The 18,028-nt window shown below is 37.7% G+C and overlaps 1 protein-coding gene across 3 annotated transcripts in view; it reads left to right on the top strand.

Annotated features, from left to right (window-relative positions):
• Nucleotides 1-18,028, top strand: part of grm8a (glutamate receptor, metabotropic 8a) — a 369,998-nt gene that overhangs the window by 290,991 nt on the left and 60,979 nt on the right. For all 3 annotated transcript variants that reach the window (XM_028449580.1, XM_028449582.1, XM_028449581.1), the window contains exon 8: nt 17,133-17,272. In XM_028449580.1, the coding sequence (XP_028305381.1) occupies nt 17,133-17,272 (140 nt within the window). The remainder of the gene's footprint in view (nt 1-17,132; nt 17,273-18,028) is intronic.

Below are 18,028 nucleotides of genomic sequence, written 5' to 3'. Positions count from 1 at the left end.
TTTACAAAAATTCAAAACAAATGAACAAATATAGAAACACTTTTACACTAGCAACTGTTTCAACATTTGTAAAAGTGTTTTGCTATTTATAATTTCTTTTTAGCTAATTATGTACATTTGTTTTCAAAATTGTACATTTGTTGTGGTATTTGTAAGAGTGTTTTATACTTCTCAGCCACCGTAGCAACCAGAGAGAAGTAAAATTACAATTACAATAAATTTTGATCTTGTCACCTGCTTATTTCTCCTGACATTAGACAATATGGAAGTGCTCTCCAGAAAATGGCTCGCTGTAATTAGAGGGGCTCGACTCTGAGATGATGGACTCCGCACTTGGCTGAACAAGCCCGAAGAGACAGAGAAAGGAAATAGAATGGGACGGTGGTGATGAGAGGAACCTGCTGGTAGCGATAAAGATCACCTGTTTATAATGACCTTAATAAGAAAGAGATTAGGCACATCGCTTAAAGAGTAGCTTAATGGATTACAATAAACCTGAGTACAGGTATTAATGAGTAAAAGTTTAAAGCAAAGATAGAAGTCAGATTCAAAGACAGTAAACGCTTAAAGGTGGAAAAACAAGAAAAGAAAGAGTACATTAGAATACTGTGTATGTGGTTTGAAAAGACTTAACCTACATGCTTGATCAACAATAGCCTGGGAAAGAATAAAATATATATCTACAAGTCCATCAAATTTGCAAAAATGGAGGGAAAAGGGAAAAGAAAGGCACACTCAGAAGAAAACAAATATAATACTTTAAGAATCAATTGACCTTTCGTGGCATTCAAAGACACAAACATTGAGAGAATGTGCTGACAGTGCGGGATCAAGATTTACTTTGGCTTGTTGACCTCCACCACCAAGAAAATCAAAGAAAGAATACAGCTAGAAATTTTCTTTTGGTGATTATCATCAAGACTGTGGAAGGCTAAGAGAGTTCAGCAAGAGGGCAAAAAATGAGAGAAATACACAGACATGGAAATGTTTTCAGAGGTTTTGTGACCTATAAACTGCATTAAGATCTTTAGAAATTGGTATATTTAGCTTTTTCTGCTCAACAGAAGTTGTCTTCAAATGGAATTTATCTTTAAACTCAAAGGGGATTTTTTTTATAACCATCACACTTGTATGGGATGAGATTACGGCAACTTGCTTGTCACTTAGCATAGCACTTAGCTTAGCCTTTGGGTTCAGAAGGATTTGCTAATAAACAGAAGAGTCTAAGTTTACATAGGTTTCAAAGTATGTCAATATTTTTTAATGTGGACAAAGATGAAAACATTGGTAGAATCATATGCCAACATAATGTAATAACCCCGACAGATATCAGATAAGATTTTTTCTGTAAAATTGTCCTCATACCTTCAACCATAGCTTCTCAGGGTGCATTCACACCGGTTTAGTCCCGGACTATGTCTGAATGAGCGGAAGACAGCTGATAGTTTTATCACATTGGTTTGGCTGAGTTTGCGTTCAGAGCGCAACTTCTGATCTGCACCAAACAACCTCTGGTGCAGTTGCAAGAGCTAGCCACTTGAGGGGGCCGTTACGGGAGTAGAGACTTCTCTAGGCCAAGAAATAGAAACCCAAAGAAGAGGCTCTCATCGTTGGGTTCAAAAAAGTGCTTAAGCCTTTTTTTTGTTTGTTCTTTCACAACATTCAACAATGGAGCAGAAACAAGTTGCCGTGCTTTTGGTGGTTTTAAAGCCCAATTTTGTACCATTGCCGGTACTTCTGACCACCTGCAATGCCGTGCGATCTACGTCAAAACCCACACTTCCTGTTTTTAGTCCGCACTGAGCGCTGTTGTGTTCACAGCGTATCTAATCAATCTAGTCTGAGATTGGAAATACTCCGAGTCTGGCATAAACAATCGCTGTAGAATTGGCCTGTTTGATTCACTCTAGACTTTGTTTGCGTGTTCACACTGCACTAAACGAATTGGATTATCCAAGCAAATTAATCCTAGAGTGATTTAAATGCTCTAGGGTGTGTCGGTGTCAACACACTCTTAGTTGGGTAATGTTAAGCATTACGGTTTGGTATCAGTGCATTGTAGATTAAAGAACACACTGGTGTCTTAAAGCTGATATCTGGAGTTTCTGAAAAACATCTTGATGTCCCGCCCTAAACCGCTTCACTTCCTCCCACTGCCTCTACCAATCTATCAGAAGCCGTCCCACTACTTTTCTGCATCCGCATTGCGGAACATTATAAGGTCGCATTGGCTCGCATTGATATAGGTCTATTGGTCAGGTAAGAGACAAAATCATATTTACCTGTTTGCTGTTGTGACGCGCGGTCTTGTTTCTGTGCACAGTGGACATGTTTTTGAGACTGTCACTTTGATTGACAGTCTCAAAAACATGAAGTTGAAGCCTATTGGCTGGGTGCATTCAGTGATTGTTTCCATTTGTATCGGGGTCTATAGGACTAAGGAGGGACTTATATACATTAATGTATATGAATGACCACCGGCAGTAGACCATAGTAAAAGACGAGTTAGGTATTTTTTTGCATTTCAAAAGAATCAAACATAAACAGATTTCTCAGAAACTCCAGATATCAGCTTTAAAGACGATGCTATTATGCTAAGATAGGGTCCTCCATGACTGTCAGCAACACAATGGGATGAAGTGATCCAGACTAGATTCAAAGGCAGTAATCAGGGATATGCAAGTTTAGAGAAAGTCTTCATCAACATTAAATAATGTGATTCCTGCATCCTGCTCATAGCCTCTCTTTTAGTTCCAGAAGCCCACTTTTACACCACAGGTAGAAAATAGATGATTGACGTAGTTCCAGAATCTGTACAGCTGGTGTCACCTTACCTCCTGATAGAGTGCTCTCACCTACTACTCATGATACTGTAGATCATATACACTACCTACAGGCTGAAGTTGTACACTCAGCTGGTGTTGGAATAAGCGTGCCACCTGCAGTAGTGAGAGTGGCAGTCAGACAAATCCAACTTCCCAGGTGTAATCATAGATGTCCTTCCTGCAGCTGAGCTGACAGCAGCAAAAGAGCAGAGCGGAGCGCACAGAGGAATTTATTTACTAAACATGAACTTTTTCTTCTGAGAAATGATACGATACCTCAACATCAAACTCTATCATTTACCATCTGACTCTGGCTCTGAGGTAATCATCTACTGCCTTTTTATTTACTGGCTCAACTGGAAAGCTAAGTAGCAAGCTAGCTAGCTACAAGTAGCAAGCTAACTAGCAGAAGAATGGCTCTTTCCACAACAGAATACAGCAGTCTTCTCCAAAAGATTACTGAACTGGAGACTACAGTGCGAGGAATACAAGTAAACATTGAGGTTAATGGACACTGTGGATATGATAATGATACGACTGTGCCGCTGTTTCAAAACAGCTGAGTGGATAAAGCTAACTCGCTACCAGCCCGTGCTAACAAAGCTATCAGGCCTAGGGAGGATCCTGTTCCCGTTGATAAGCCAACAGGTGCGAGTCCTCCCTGCAATACTCTGGGAGCTAAGCCTAAGAAAAAGTCATATCCACTTCAAAGGCTAACGGGCCAAGCAAAGCGCCCTGATATCAATAATGAGACGGACTGGCCTGCACTGGCTTCGCAGACTGCAGCCTCAACATCAACTCCCTTGTCTGCCCAGGCACAAAAGTGGACATCTGCTAAAGGCAGGAGTATCACCAAGTCACAAACCCAGTTTCATGTAGAACTGGGTAATCGATTCGCCCCACTGCTGAATGACCTAGGATCTGGCTCTAATGAGGTCAACACACAACCTTCTGGAACTGCGAAGACTGAAAGTGCTTCAGGAAAACAAAAGCGACATGGTCGGCCAAAGCAACAACCTCACACACTGATAGTGGGAGACGTTTCTGTTAAAGATGCTCAGAAGATGTTTAGCAGCAACGTGAAAGTGATCTGCTTACCTAATGACACAGTATCAGACCTGGCTGACAAAATCTTGCATATCGTTGCAGATTGCCCACATTTGAAAAATGTTGTGATTCATTTTGGGTTAAATGGTTTAGCCAAGGAGGAGTCTGAGGTGTTAAAGCAGGATTTCACCCATCTGCTAAAAACTGTGAGCTGTTTACAGCCTAAAGTGTTCATCAGTGGCCCGATACCGCCAGTCCGCAAAGGAGATCTGAAATTCTCAAGGATTTACTCTTTGAATAAATTTCTGTCTTCGGCTTGTGCTGCCCTTTCACTAAATTTTATAGAAAATGTTCCTATTTTTTGGGAACGTCGTCATCTTTTTAGAGCAGATGGACTGTGTCTAAACAAGGCTGGAGTAAAACTCTTCACATCCAACTTGTTTTACTTCACCAGTCACACTGCTATCAGTTCTGATAAAGACAGAGGACAACATGTACCATCGGAGAACAAAACAACAAGGAAAGAACATGGAGTCGATGAGCTTCCAGTAAGAAATAAAAATCGCCAAAATGAAGAGGTCAACCCAACCCCCACATCTCAGGACCTACCTGCTTCACCCCAAAATTCACCTACTTCCACCTCATCCAGCTTCTCTCCTACCCCTGCCTTCTTGGATTTAACTGCCCAGATGAACGAGCTGGTTCTGGCTGGCGCAAGACTGACACTCCACCCTTTACCCCACCATGGTCCCATCTTATCTCCTCTAAAAAACCAATCTGCACCACCCATCCCTCCTCGACGATACCAGGCCCAGGATCACTCTTCTCTTCAGGCCAGCTGTGTTCATCTTAGAGCGACACAGGTCTGATGTGTGCTGGGTCCAGACTGCAATAGCTCTATTTTTAGGAACAACCACAAAAAGTCACGGCCCTATGGAGTTAATGCAGCTTCTTTAATTCCTGTGGTGACAGGTAACACAGGTAAAATTGTGAAATTAAAGAAAAGCAAAAAGCTTTATAGAGATAAAAATTTGACTCCTATAACATGTCATCCAAAAAGTCCACCAGTGTCTCCAGTAAAGTTTTTAAAGTTAGCTCTTCTTAATGTTCGATCTCTTGTTAACAAGTCACTAATAATTAATGATATTATTTTGACACATCACTTGGACTTTTTATTTCTTAATGAAACGTGGTTGAATGATGGTATCAGTAATACTATTCTCAATGAAAGTGCACCACAAGACTTTATTTATTTAAATAAGTGTCGTACTTGCAGGAAAGGTGGTGGAGTTGCTGCCATTTTTAAATCAATATTTCAGTGCAAAGAAATAATATTTGGGGATTTTATCTCCTTTGAATATTTGTCATTCTTACTGAAGAGTGATTCAAGAGTTCTGTTTTTAGTCGTTTATAGACCCCCAAAATATTCTGGAGAATTCATGGATGAGTTTGCTGAACTGCTGTCAGTTGTATGCACTGAATACAACTTTTTAATAATAACAGGTGACTTAAATATTCATGTAGACAATAACATGGACAATACTGCCAAAGAACTGTATGCTTTAATGGATACTTTTGGTCTTACACAATATGTGACTGGTCCGACACACACTCAAGGTCACACTTTGGATCTGGTTATCTCTAAAGGTGTTGATATCTCTGCTGTTGATGTAAGAGACTTCGCTCTATCTGATCATTTCTGTGTCTTTTTTGACCTAGAGACTGTAACATCTGTTCCCCCGAGTTATCTGTGCTTAAAGAAAAGGTACATAAATGAGAACACAAGTGCACAGTTTATGGAAGCCATAGCAATGACACCAACAGTGAGTGCTGAGACAGTTGATGATCTTCTGGATGAGTATAATAGAAAAGTCTGTAATGTCATAGATGTGGTGGCTCCAATCAAAACTAAGAGAAAACCAAACACACAGAAAACACCTTGAAGGAGGACTGAGATAATGCAGAATTTGAAATCTGACTGTAGAAGAGCTGAGCGTAAAAGGAGATCAACAAAACTCCAAATTCATCTAGAACTGTACAAAATAAGTCTGCGAAAATTCAATGATGGCTTGTTCAAAGCAAGGCAGCAATACTTTTCTGAAATTATTGCTAAAAATGTCAACAACTCTCGCACGTTGTTTTCTGTAATTGAAAAGCTCACAACCCCCCAGATCAGATAGCCCCTGAATTACTGTCAGCTGGAAAATGCAATGAATTTGCTGTATATTTCAATGAAAAAATACAATCAATAAGGTCAAACATCAGAACAAACCAGCAAAATCACAAAAAGCTTGAACAGCTTCAACCACTGAGGGAGGAGTCAACTACAATGTTAGAGTTTATTACAGTGAACCCAAAAACAATAGAGGAGACTGTTCAGCAGCTGAATCCATCAACGTGTTGCCTTGACACAATACCCTCAAACTTCTTTAAAACTGTTGTAAAGTCAATTATCACTGATTTGTGTCAGATAATTAACTGCTCATTCCAGTCAGCCACCGTACCAAAATCCCTGAAAGTAGCTGCTGTGAAACCTCTGTTAAAAAAGAGAACACTGGATGCCTCTATACTGGCTAACTACAGACCAATCAGCAACCTTCCATTCATGGCCAAGATCATTGAGAAGGTGGTCTTCAACCAACTGAGTCAATTCTTAACATTCAACAAAATATTTGATAAATTTCAGTCAGGTTTTTGTTCTCATCACAGCACTGAAACTGCTCGTATCAAAGTGATCAATGACATAAAGTTGAACACTGATTCAGGAAAAGTATCTGTTCTCATTCTGTTAGATCTAAGTGCTACATTTGACACTGTAGATTATACAATTTTGTTGCACAGATTGCAAACATGGGTTGGACTAAATGGAAAAGTAATGCAATGGTTTAAGTCCTACTTGGAGGAGCGAAGCTATTTTGTAAGCATTGGAAACTTTGAATCTGACAGATTACCAATGTCCTGTGGGGTTCCTCAGGGATCTGTTCTTGGACCTCTTCTGTTTAGCCTTTATATGCTTCCTTTAGGACAAATTTTACAGAACTGCAAGGTTGATTATCAGCGCTACGCAGATGACACACAACTATATCTATCACTGAACCCAGATGACTATGGTCCCATTGAGGTGTTGTGTGACTGTTTAGAAAAAGTATACTGCTGGATGAGTGAAAACTTCCTTCAACTAAACCATGACAAGATGGAGGTGATTGTCTTTGGTAACAAGGAAAAGAGGACAGCTGTCAGCAATTATCTGAGTCTGGATCTTTAAAAGCTAAAGACCAAGTTAAAAACCTTGGTGTTCTGATTGACTCAGATCTTACATTCAGCAGTCAGATCAAATCTATCACAAAAACAGCCTTCTACCACCTAAAGAACATCTCCAGAGTGAAAGGTTTAATGGCTCAGAAAGATCAAGAGAAACTGGTCCATGCTTTTATCTCCAGCAGACTGGACTATTGTAATGGTCTTCTGACAGGAATCCCCCAAAAGAGCATCAAACAGCTACAGCTCGTTCAGAACGCTGCAGCTCGGGTCTTAACCAGAACAAAGAGGTCAGAACACATTACTCCAGTTTTAAAGTCTTTACACTGGCTCCCAGTCAGCCTCAGAATAGACTTTAAAGTTCTGCTGCTGGTGTATAAATCTGTGAATGGGTTTGGTCCAGAATACATCAGTGACATGTTAGTCAGGTATGAACCCAGCAGGTCTCTCATATCTATGGACACAGGTCAGATAGTGGAGCCCAGAGCTCACAGTAAACATGGTGATGCTGCTTTTAGTTGTTATGCTGCAAAGAAGTGGAACAAACTGCCAGCAGAGCTGAAGTCAGCATCTAATGTGAACATTTTTAAATCAAAGTTAAAGGCACTTTTTTTCTCTACTGCGTATGATTGAGAGAGAGATTTTTGGTCATGTTGTTGATGTCATGATGATTTTACTGATGATTTTAATTGATTTTACTGATGATTTTAAATGTTCTTATTGATTTTAAACAATTGAATGTTTTATCATGTAAAGCACATTGAGTTGACTTGAGTATGAAATGCGCTATACAAATAAATTTGCCTTGCCTTGCCTAAAGACATACTATATAACACTCAGTGACTCACTGACAGCTGATGTGAGGCGCATCAGCTCTGTATCGTTAAACTTTTAAAGTTGCATTACTTTTTGCCGAAGCACTGCGGTATTTTTTTTAGTTTAGATGTCTGTTTTCTAGATAGAGGAATTAGCATTTTTGCATAAAAAACATGCAATAATGATAATTAGCATACTGATGTATCTACTGACTGGTAAACAACACCAGAGTGGAATTAAATTGAGTTTAAGTAATTAGGAAACATAATGTGTATAAAACGTATATAAAAGTATCGCCAATTAAGGCTACAGTCAAACTTAGTGACTTGATGTATTTTAATGGCATTTTTTGAGTCTAATGTACAAAAATATGATTATTTCTTTCAGAACCACTTCCATACATTATCATTGCATCTGATATTTACATTTCAGAAGCATCAAACCAGGCCAAAACCAAAAAGGCTCAGATTGCTCACCTTCACAATCGATACATTACACATATACCAAACTATATTAAGGCTATTTTACAGTGTATGTGTGTGTTATCCTGCTACCTAGTTGGGTTTCTAAGTTATTAGAATTAGCATGTTTGTCTGTGTAAGCTTGGTTGTGTTAGGAATTGTATCTTTTCTTTATATTTGTAAATTGTTGTACTTGCTTTAATTTTGACTGTGAAATGTTAAGTGATGAGGATATGTTGCCCATGGGCTTTTTGCATTTGTGGCACAATTACTGTACCAGGTGGGAATTTACTGAAAAGTTACCAGCAATCCATACTTCAAAAAGCACATCCTATTTATAGGTGCTTTGTGTTCTACATCTGTGGCCATAAGAGAGAATGGAAAACCTGAATTCTGTCCTAATATTTTTGGCAATAAAGTCAAAATTGGCAAAGAAAATGTCATTAGTTTGAACTATTGTCACTTGGACTGCTGCATATGACAGAGAGCAGTGATATCCACACAAAGCCTTCCATTTTTTGAATGTTTGTGCTTGTTTATTTTGCCAAAATTGTTATTGGAACTTTCCATTTTTTTTAATTTTTTTTATTTCTTTTCTCCCTTGCATTCACTCTCTCTAATTTGTGTCTCAATCCTACTTTCAGTCTCTGTTGTCTCTCATAATGATCTTAATATGTCCCCCTCTCTGTGTTATTATTGCTTTTTCATACCCTGCTTGCTTTCCTATTTTCTCTAAGTTTGCACTGAATGCAGATCACAAAATTAGTGTTAGCTACTTAAACCACTTTTTTTGTAATTACTGCTTTGGTAGATTATGGGTTTGCTCTATATGAGTGTTTGTGTGTGAACCTCAGTTAAATATGTCTCAAGAATGGGAGATTTTACTGTAATATAAACCTAATTTTCTCCAAACAGCAAAATTCAGTTAAGAGAAAATAACTGTTATCCATTCTCCTGGATTTAAAACATTCTTTGTTTTTGTCAGTTTAATGACAATCTCTCTTTCTAAAACTGGTAGTGTTTGTGCTGAGTCATTGCACCTTAGCTAATGATACCACAACTTTCTTGTACTTTTTGTTATCATTACAAATATAAATACTCTTTAGGTTGTTTTTTTTTAAATTTTTTTTTAATGAAGTTGTAATCCAAGAGTGTCAAACTATATTTATTTAAGGGACGCGATTCAGCTTGATAATATCAAAGTGTAATACTCATAATAAAGGACAACATCAAAAATGTTCGCTTTGTTTTGTTGCAACAGTACAAAGTAAAGAAAATATATATTTAAAATTTAAAAAGACATTATTCAGATTTTTACAACATTTTATAAAAGTAAAAACATATGTTCACATAATTCCATAAATATAACTTTAATATAAGAATGAAATATATTAAAGCTGATATCCGGAGTTTCTGAGAAATCTGTTTCTGTTTGATTCTTTTGAAATGCAAAAAAATTCCTAACTAGTCTTTTACTATGGTCTACTGCTGGTGGTCAGTCATATACTGTACATTAATGTATATAAGTCCCTCCTTCGTCCTATTGATCTCTATACAAATGGAAACGATCGCCGAGTGTGCCCAGCCAATAGGCTTCAACTTCCTGTTATTGAGACTGTCAATCAAAGTGAATGTGGAACTGTGCACGGAAACAAGGCCGCGCGTCACAACAGCAAACAGATAAATATGATTTTGGCTCTTACCTGACCCATAGACCTATATCAATGTGACCCAATGCAACCTTGTTATGTTCAGTAAAGTGCAGTAAAGTAGAGGTGTGGCTTCTGGTAGATTGGCAGAGGCAGGTGGGAGGAAGTCGAACTGTTTAGGGCGGGACATCCAGACGTTTCTCAGAAACTCCAGATATCAGCTTTAACATAACTCATTTAGTTATGTTAACTCATTTAGTTATGTTAGAACTAGTCTGTTGTTTAATTTTACCGTTGTTCATTTAACTCACATCTGCTGTCCTCTGGGGTCGCAATGACCCCGTCTGGTTTTACTCTCATTTAAGGCATAGAACATCAATTTATTAAATCAATTCTGTTACACAGTTATTCTGACTTGACTTGATTAACAAAAAGCACTATTACATATAAATATACCCTCTGACCCCATTGCAACAGGATAGTTAATCTGGGTTAAATCTCTCACTCCAGTTCCTTGTGTTTATTTGAGTGATTTGAGTTATTTACAAAGTGATTGTCTGAGTCCTGAGTGTTTGCGCTGGGAATATTGTTTCCTAGGATTCTATCAGTGAATCCTTAAAGCCTGTTGTGCTGCCGTGTTTAAGGTTAGTTTGCTGACTTTATAAGTCCTAATTTAGATTCTGCTCTTAAACCCGGAATATTCCTTAACCGACAAGCTCTAGTTTGTCTTTGTCTTGCCAGTTTTGGTCCATGTGCCATTTGTTTGACACACCTAGCATAATTACAAGTAGGTTCAGCCTTTGTTAGTTGATGGTCTTCAGAGGAAAATATGGATATTGTCGATTAATTTCTTTTGCAATATTGACTCAAATGTTGCTTTAGTGTTGAAATGCACTCAAGAGAAGGAAGGTTAAACTACGTATTTAGTGAAACAGATGGTAGTCAGAGGAAGCTACAGTTAGAGCTTTTGAGCTTGAGCAGAAGGAATGCAAAGGTAAAAAGAAGCGCAGAGCAAGGGGATGAACAGCTGTTTTAAGAGATGTGTGGGCTGGTCCTGAGCACAGTTTTACTATATTGGGAAGCCTGGCACTAAAAGACAAACAAAAAGATATTTATGTTACAGAGAATTCAAAAAAAAAAGTGAGAAAGAACTATAGAGATGAGAAATAAAAACTCAATTTTCAATAACCTCACCCAGAAGAGACTGATGTGAAAATGACGTGTTCCTCAGAGAGCAGTTGAGACTCTATTATTACTTTTCTTCGCTGGTTCTGTATTTTCTTTTTGTGTGCCATCGATGCACAGCAAACACAGATGAGTAAATGGGAGACTGTTGGTGGAAACTTGTCCGCTCGCACTCGCATAAATGTCATTTTGAAAACTTCTTCTGGAGACTTTGGTTGAAGTCTTTGATTTTCAGTGTTTCAGAACTGAAGCAGGGAGAAGTTCTTGCATCTGAGAAAACCTCCAGCTAGTTCCATCTTGACAGCCCTAGTTTGAGTTACTGTAGCTGGGTTTCCATTATAGATTTTTGCAAAATAAAACCGATATTCTAAAATGTCGACAAAGTATGATTGCGCTTTGTGTCTCTATTTAAAGTTGTTTTGGGCAGTAGCCTTGTAACTCCTGTGAAATCTCATCCCCCAAGACTTTGTTGCAGGAAGACGGATGCTCAGAATTTCCTTATAACACTTCACATTCCTTTGTTGTTTCACGTCTAATGTGGTAGTAATAATTTTAAACTATAATGCTAAGAAATGTCCCGGTCTTACGTCTTTCCGTTTTCGGTATTTACACCTTTTTCCCTATACTTCTTCATCTACACTACACTGTAAAAAGTCCTACATATTATTGTCTATTTACCTTAATTGTATTAGCTATTTCCTTTGTGAATTTTTATGAAGTAATTTTTATGTAGGCGGAACTTGAAAACCGTTTAAAAACTATTTCGCTAACAGTATTAAAATCGAGTAACTAGAATCTGCAGCTTTTTTTTGTAAATTGTTCACAAACCCTAGAAAAAATGACTGGAAAATGTTGCCTCAATTTTTTAAAGATAAATCTAAGCAACACTTTTTACAGTGTACTTCTATGTGTTCTAGTCAGGGAAGTTTTAAGTAATATACTGTACTATTTGATGAACTTGCACAGTCAGCGCTTGTGTGTTTTGCCTTACTTTCTCCTCTTATTCTTTATCATTCTGCCAAAGCAAGACATTTGGGACTCTTTCCAGCTAGTGCGTCGCTATATAATATATATAATCACTTGTATTTCCACTTTTTCATTCAAGTCTTTAAAGGTTCTGCATCTCACTGTTGCATACAAAGCATTTCACACTGTACTTTAGTCCTGTTTACTATTAATATCCAACATTAATAATTTGTCTCCCACCCTGTTTTACCTCTTTTTATTCTTTTTCTGCCAATCTGTTCCTATTAGGTTGGCAAAGGTTGATGCTTTTCTGCTGTCACTGGTATATTTCATCTTTGTGATATTACTATTTCCTTTGTTCCCGAACAATGTAACTATCATCTATTATATCTTTTTAAAGTTAGATTGAATATAAGTCAGCATCTTATCTTGTTCTTTGTGCATATAACAGTGTTCCTTCCCATTTCAACTTCATTTCAACTCAATTCAAATTCACATGGGATGCATAGAACAAAATCTCATTTCATTTTTTTTCTTATTAGATTTGGGAAGTAAAAAGTCTTCAACTGTCAGCTCCTGTTTCATACCTCATTGAAAGCTTTCTTAAGACTTGATATTCTGTTGTTGTTACTCAAAAGCGAAGGCGTGGATTTAGTGAAGAAGCCATTGAACAATGCTTATAATGGGCAAGGGAACACTATCTTTTTTGAGGACTCTTCTGTGAAACCTGTGTTGGTGAGATGCTAAAAGAACACCTGAGGAGGGATAAGTAGGTAGGTACAGAATGAAATGCCATTTTGACACACATTAAAACATAGAATGCAAAGACTGTGGCACCAAATCAACATTAGATAAAATAAAGACATATCTCTCAGATTACTTCATATTCATAGACGGGAAGGTAGACATTTCTAAATTGCTAGATTTTTAAACAGCAATCGGAAAGTTTTGTCCATTATCTTTTATACACAACTATATTAGCTCACCTAGGACAGAGGTCATCTACCTCGGGTCTAATTTGCATACCAGTCATGCCAGTAACGTGCAAATCGAGACCACCAATGTCAACACCAATGACAATTCCATATGTTTCTGCTGACAAGTGTTAATCTAACAAAATCAAGATCGTAAAACACCATTAAAGAAACATAAACAATTATTTAATAAAGCCTCCATACTCTCCCAACAAGATATATCTCATGACACGGCAGCGCATCCGTTGTTTGTAAAAAATGTGAAAAAAAAATGCCTTGACTATGGGCGGGGCTCCTGAAGCAGTTAAGACACACCCAGTTCATGCTATAAAATATTCAATAAACAATCTATGCTATGCTAACTAGCTACTCATTACTCAATATACCTCTCTATTCACTATTTTCTCAATCCAACCTACTCACCACAGATTGAGAAAAGAGCCCACAGGTGCTAGTCTTTATAAAAGGGGCGGGGCCAGTGGTCCCAAAACTTTACATGATCTTGTCCTCAGCCAATAGCAAAAATCATTTGTAATTGCCAGGTTTCAACCCATAAAGGGCAGTCACTCATTTGACAGGATCAATCAACAACACGACTTCATACCCAAATACATTTGGTATTCAGCAGAAAAGTTCAGTTACTGTTTAAAGTGTGAATATCTACCAAAGAGGATATTTGGTGCTTGGCGAAGGGCTTTTGTTTTTGTTTTCATGCATTATCTATTCATTCTGTTTATCTCCAACCTTTTCATTTAGCTTTCAGTGAGTTTCATTTTTACTGCCACAATACTTTGCTGCCTTTACCCCTTCTGTTTGCTGTCGTCTCAGCCAGTCTCCATTTTCTTCTCCTGCATTCATCAGGGAACTGTTTTCAAACTTCCTAATCATTCCACCATATCGGTGTCTTATTGTATGCTGCTGAAATTTCCATAATACAATGCTTTTTTTTCTTCATGTGAATACTGTAATTGGATTTCCTTTATACCTGGCCACATTAAGCATTTTGATTAGATTGTGGTTCAACATAAAAGTCAGACAGTAAAAAGAGACGATCAAAAGCTTTTTGTTGAGCCGCATTGACGGCGGGAAAACCCAAACGTAGAGAGCACGTGAAATAATGTATGCGCATATTAAATCACATCACTGACATATGAATGTATGACACAGCTTAAAATAAAAGTAGGAACATTACTTCTGCATTCGCAGCTCGTAAACATGGTGCCTCCAGAAATAGTCCATCTTGGATTTGAGCGTTTATGCTTTTTGGCAAATTAGGCCATATCTCATTTAAACATCTTCTATTAACTATTCACATTTATTTATGCCAAAGTACTACCGTATTTCCTGAGGTATAGAGCGCACGGCTGTATTGGCTGCTTTTGGGGGAATTGACAAAATGTCTGTAAAACATCACACATAAGCCGCTCCATGACACAAACCGCTTTCTATTGGCTGATGAGTGGGCTCTTTAAACAACTCGGCCATTAAGAACGTACATGTAGATGGGCTGCTACTCTGGTTCATATTAACAGAGATTCACATGTATTGTGATGAGTTTCAACTGATAGCTTTCCATCGACACATGAAGTCACCTCCTCACTGCTCCATGTCTGCACATTAGTCCATTTACAGCTTTTTATGGTCACTTTGACTCTTTACTTTGATGCTCCGCTCCCTCTGTGTGTGTCACTCCTTCTTCTTACAGTCAGCTTCTCCATTAGCCTCAGAGCCTGGAGCCATAATTGCACCTTAACAAACCTAATATCATGATTCTGCAGCTTTATGTCATTTATTATTTCCTACTATTACAAACTGGCTGAGATATCTTACATTTTAAACCTTATTGTGTATTTTATTAACTCCCTTTCTAATATAAATGGATACGAGACAGCACTATTCACACGGCCCAGAAACTCCAATTTAGAATAGAATATACCTTTATTGATTGTTAGCTTCCGACCTTCCTGTCGTAAATGCTTACGAGCCTGCACTGCTTACCCGGTCAAGAAACTTCAATTTATTACTGGTATTTGCTTTTTGTTTAAAAAAAAAAAACACCTTATTTTAACGATAGAGAAAGAAAACAAACACAGCCGTCTTGTGTTAAAGTGCATCACTTTACCCAAAACATCCGAAGCTCGTTTTTTAACATTCAGTACCACTTTAGTGAGCCCACCATGGGTGATGGTCGGCACTACACAGTTCTGCCTCCCGGCCATGAAATGAAAAAAGAAAATCGTGGACTCTATGCTAGCAAACAGTAATGGGATTAACCAAAATATGCTTAACAGGGCTTGGAGAATTTGACGTTACATCATTAGGTACCACAATGGGACTTTTTTTTAATCTAATATTCAGCTTGTGTATTAAACCATTTAATACGGTTAGCTTCATTTTGGAGTTTTTTTAATCCTCCCCAAAAAAGTTAAGTTGCGGACTGCAAATATTTGCTTCTACCTTAGAAGAGGGCGTAGTTCGCTCTTTGCAAATACCTAAACATAAATAAACAATAGTTTGAGTTTCCTTTCCATGCTCATATGTTAAGTGCAATTCTATTGAAGAGAGACCTGAGTTACAAAGACGTCTCAACTGAAGGAATATTTTATGTAGCTTTTACTCGTAGGAATGAGAGGCGATACAGAAGTTGAATGAAAAGGAAACACTTTATTGGATGTTTTATACATAAGGCTGACATTACGCTGACATTATCTGTGATTAGCATGAACAAGGTGTCATGAAGGCTGTCACTAAACTTTTAACCTTTGGCTAAATGATGACACCTTTGGAGCTATGTTAGCATTTTTGAGTTAGGTAGAGGGATCTAGTGGGGTTAGGTAGGGTTAGGGTTAGGGGTTAGGGTAATGAACGACACTAAATGACAGCCTTCATGATACCTTATTCATGCTAATGACACGTGTCATGTCATAATAATGACAGCATATTGTCAGCCTTTATGTATAAAACTTCAAGTAAAGTGTTACCCATAAAAGTACTTTAAACACATGCTTGTGGAGGTCGACATTTTTGACAAACTGTGACGTAGCGATTACTCAAGGAAGTACTTTATTTACATGATGTCCAAATGGTTTTAGGAGGTTAAAGACATCGCATGGTTTCCATGGTACCGTAGACTTAATTGTGTTACGCTGTTATCCTTGTCCAGCTGAAACGTATAAGCTGATCACATTTTTTCAGCCCGATTTCTCATTTCTTGGTAAGTGCAACATCAAAATCTGTTCACTATATCTTTCCTGGTTTTCTTAGGAATACCTTCATAACATCCAAGAAACAAGATAACACCTAAGTATGCATTAAAATGTGACAACAACGCAAGTTAACACTGATTGGCTCAAAATTTCCAAAATGGCACTGCCGACATATAAATGGATGGTGTGTTTGAGGCTAAAAGTTGATTAGTATCTTAGTAACAAAGTTTTATTTTTCACCTTTAGAGCAGACATCTAAAGTGTATTCATATGATGGGGTGTGAATCATTTTAACAAGCACAGAATAATCCCACCACAGGCTAACATTTGCTTATGATTCTTGTGTTTTTAACTGTTTAACCGTCGCCTAATCTGAAACATTGTGATAAACCTACTGAAGTGAGCTGGCCTGCTGTTAATGGTGCATAAAATTAGGTGGAAACTGTCATTGCATTTGTTTGTCCCAAATGCAATTTCTTTTCAATTACTCATGAAAACCCTCACCCTTGTGTATGAAAAAAAAAACAATTTGTTTATTTTAATTTTGTGCATTTCATGCTTACTGTATTTAAAGTCTTTTCATTAAATTGACATGTATCATATACTATTATTATTATTAATATGATGTGATCAAAGTGCTTCATGAATCAAACTGGATTTGATTGGATGCTTTGATGATCAATATATGGATTTGTTTATGGCTTTCATTGAAATTCTTTTATTGTAATTTTTTTTTTTTTCTTAGGAAGCGCCGGCACTCCAGTCGTTTTTAATGAAAATGGAGACGCTCCAGGAAGATACGACATCTTTCAGTACCAGATCACCAACAAATCCATCGCTGAGTACAGAGTCATTGGCTCATGGACCAACAAATTACACCTTAAAGTAAGTTTTTTAAGCACACATTCACAAAGAGACACAGTGGAACCGTTTTAGATCCGACTGTTTTTTATGACATGAATCATACGCTAATTTTTTTTCCTCATTGCTTGCTGTGTCATAATAGAACATAATTGAAATTCTAATTGCCCGTCGTGTTTTGATTTTTTCTTTGGAAGCATAATGGTTGGAGAAAATGTTTTTAAAAAAGGCAAGAAGAAAGGAAGTTCAGCGTATCTGTGAGCTGCTGCCATTTGTTTGAGGTGTTGCTTTTCTTCGGGAACAAAAGATCAGCTTTGATTGTCATTTCAAACGAAAGACTGAATTATTTTATGTCCCACTCAAAATATAATATCTGCTACAGGATACACAATCTTATCCAAAATGGCCCAAACAGGACAAGTTCCCTTTATTCATTCCTCTACTGCAGTTGTTCCCAAACAGGGGTACATGAGCACATTGCAGGGGGTACTTAGAAATATTTAAAGGAGAATAGGGCAGGAATTGAGAACAAAAAAACATTCATTTTAAGCTTTTTTTAATGCCAATGGTTGATGAAGCGCTCTAAATCAAAGAGAATGAGCCCACACCCCTTTCTATTTATTGCCTTGAACAGATTGTGTGATACATTTTGTACTACTGTTCTGGGCGTGAATTTCCCGTGCAGTTCTGTGGGCGTGAAGTCAAATGACGCTGATGGTGACGTCAAATGAGGCTGGTGCGCGTTCTTGACGGCTTGGAGAGACAGCTTACTACTGGAAA

This window comes from Gouania willdenowi, chromosome 6 (assembly GCF_900634775.1).
Source record: "Gouania willdenowi chromosome 6, fGouWil2.1, whole genome shotgun sequence".
Taxonomy (NCBI): Eukaryota; Metazoa; Chordata; class Actinopteri; order Blenniiformes; family Gobiesocidae; genus Gouania; species Gouania willdenowi.
This window is presented reverse-complemented; position numbering and strand designations above follow the sequence as displayed.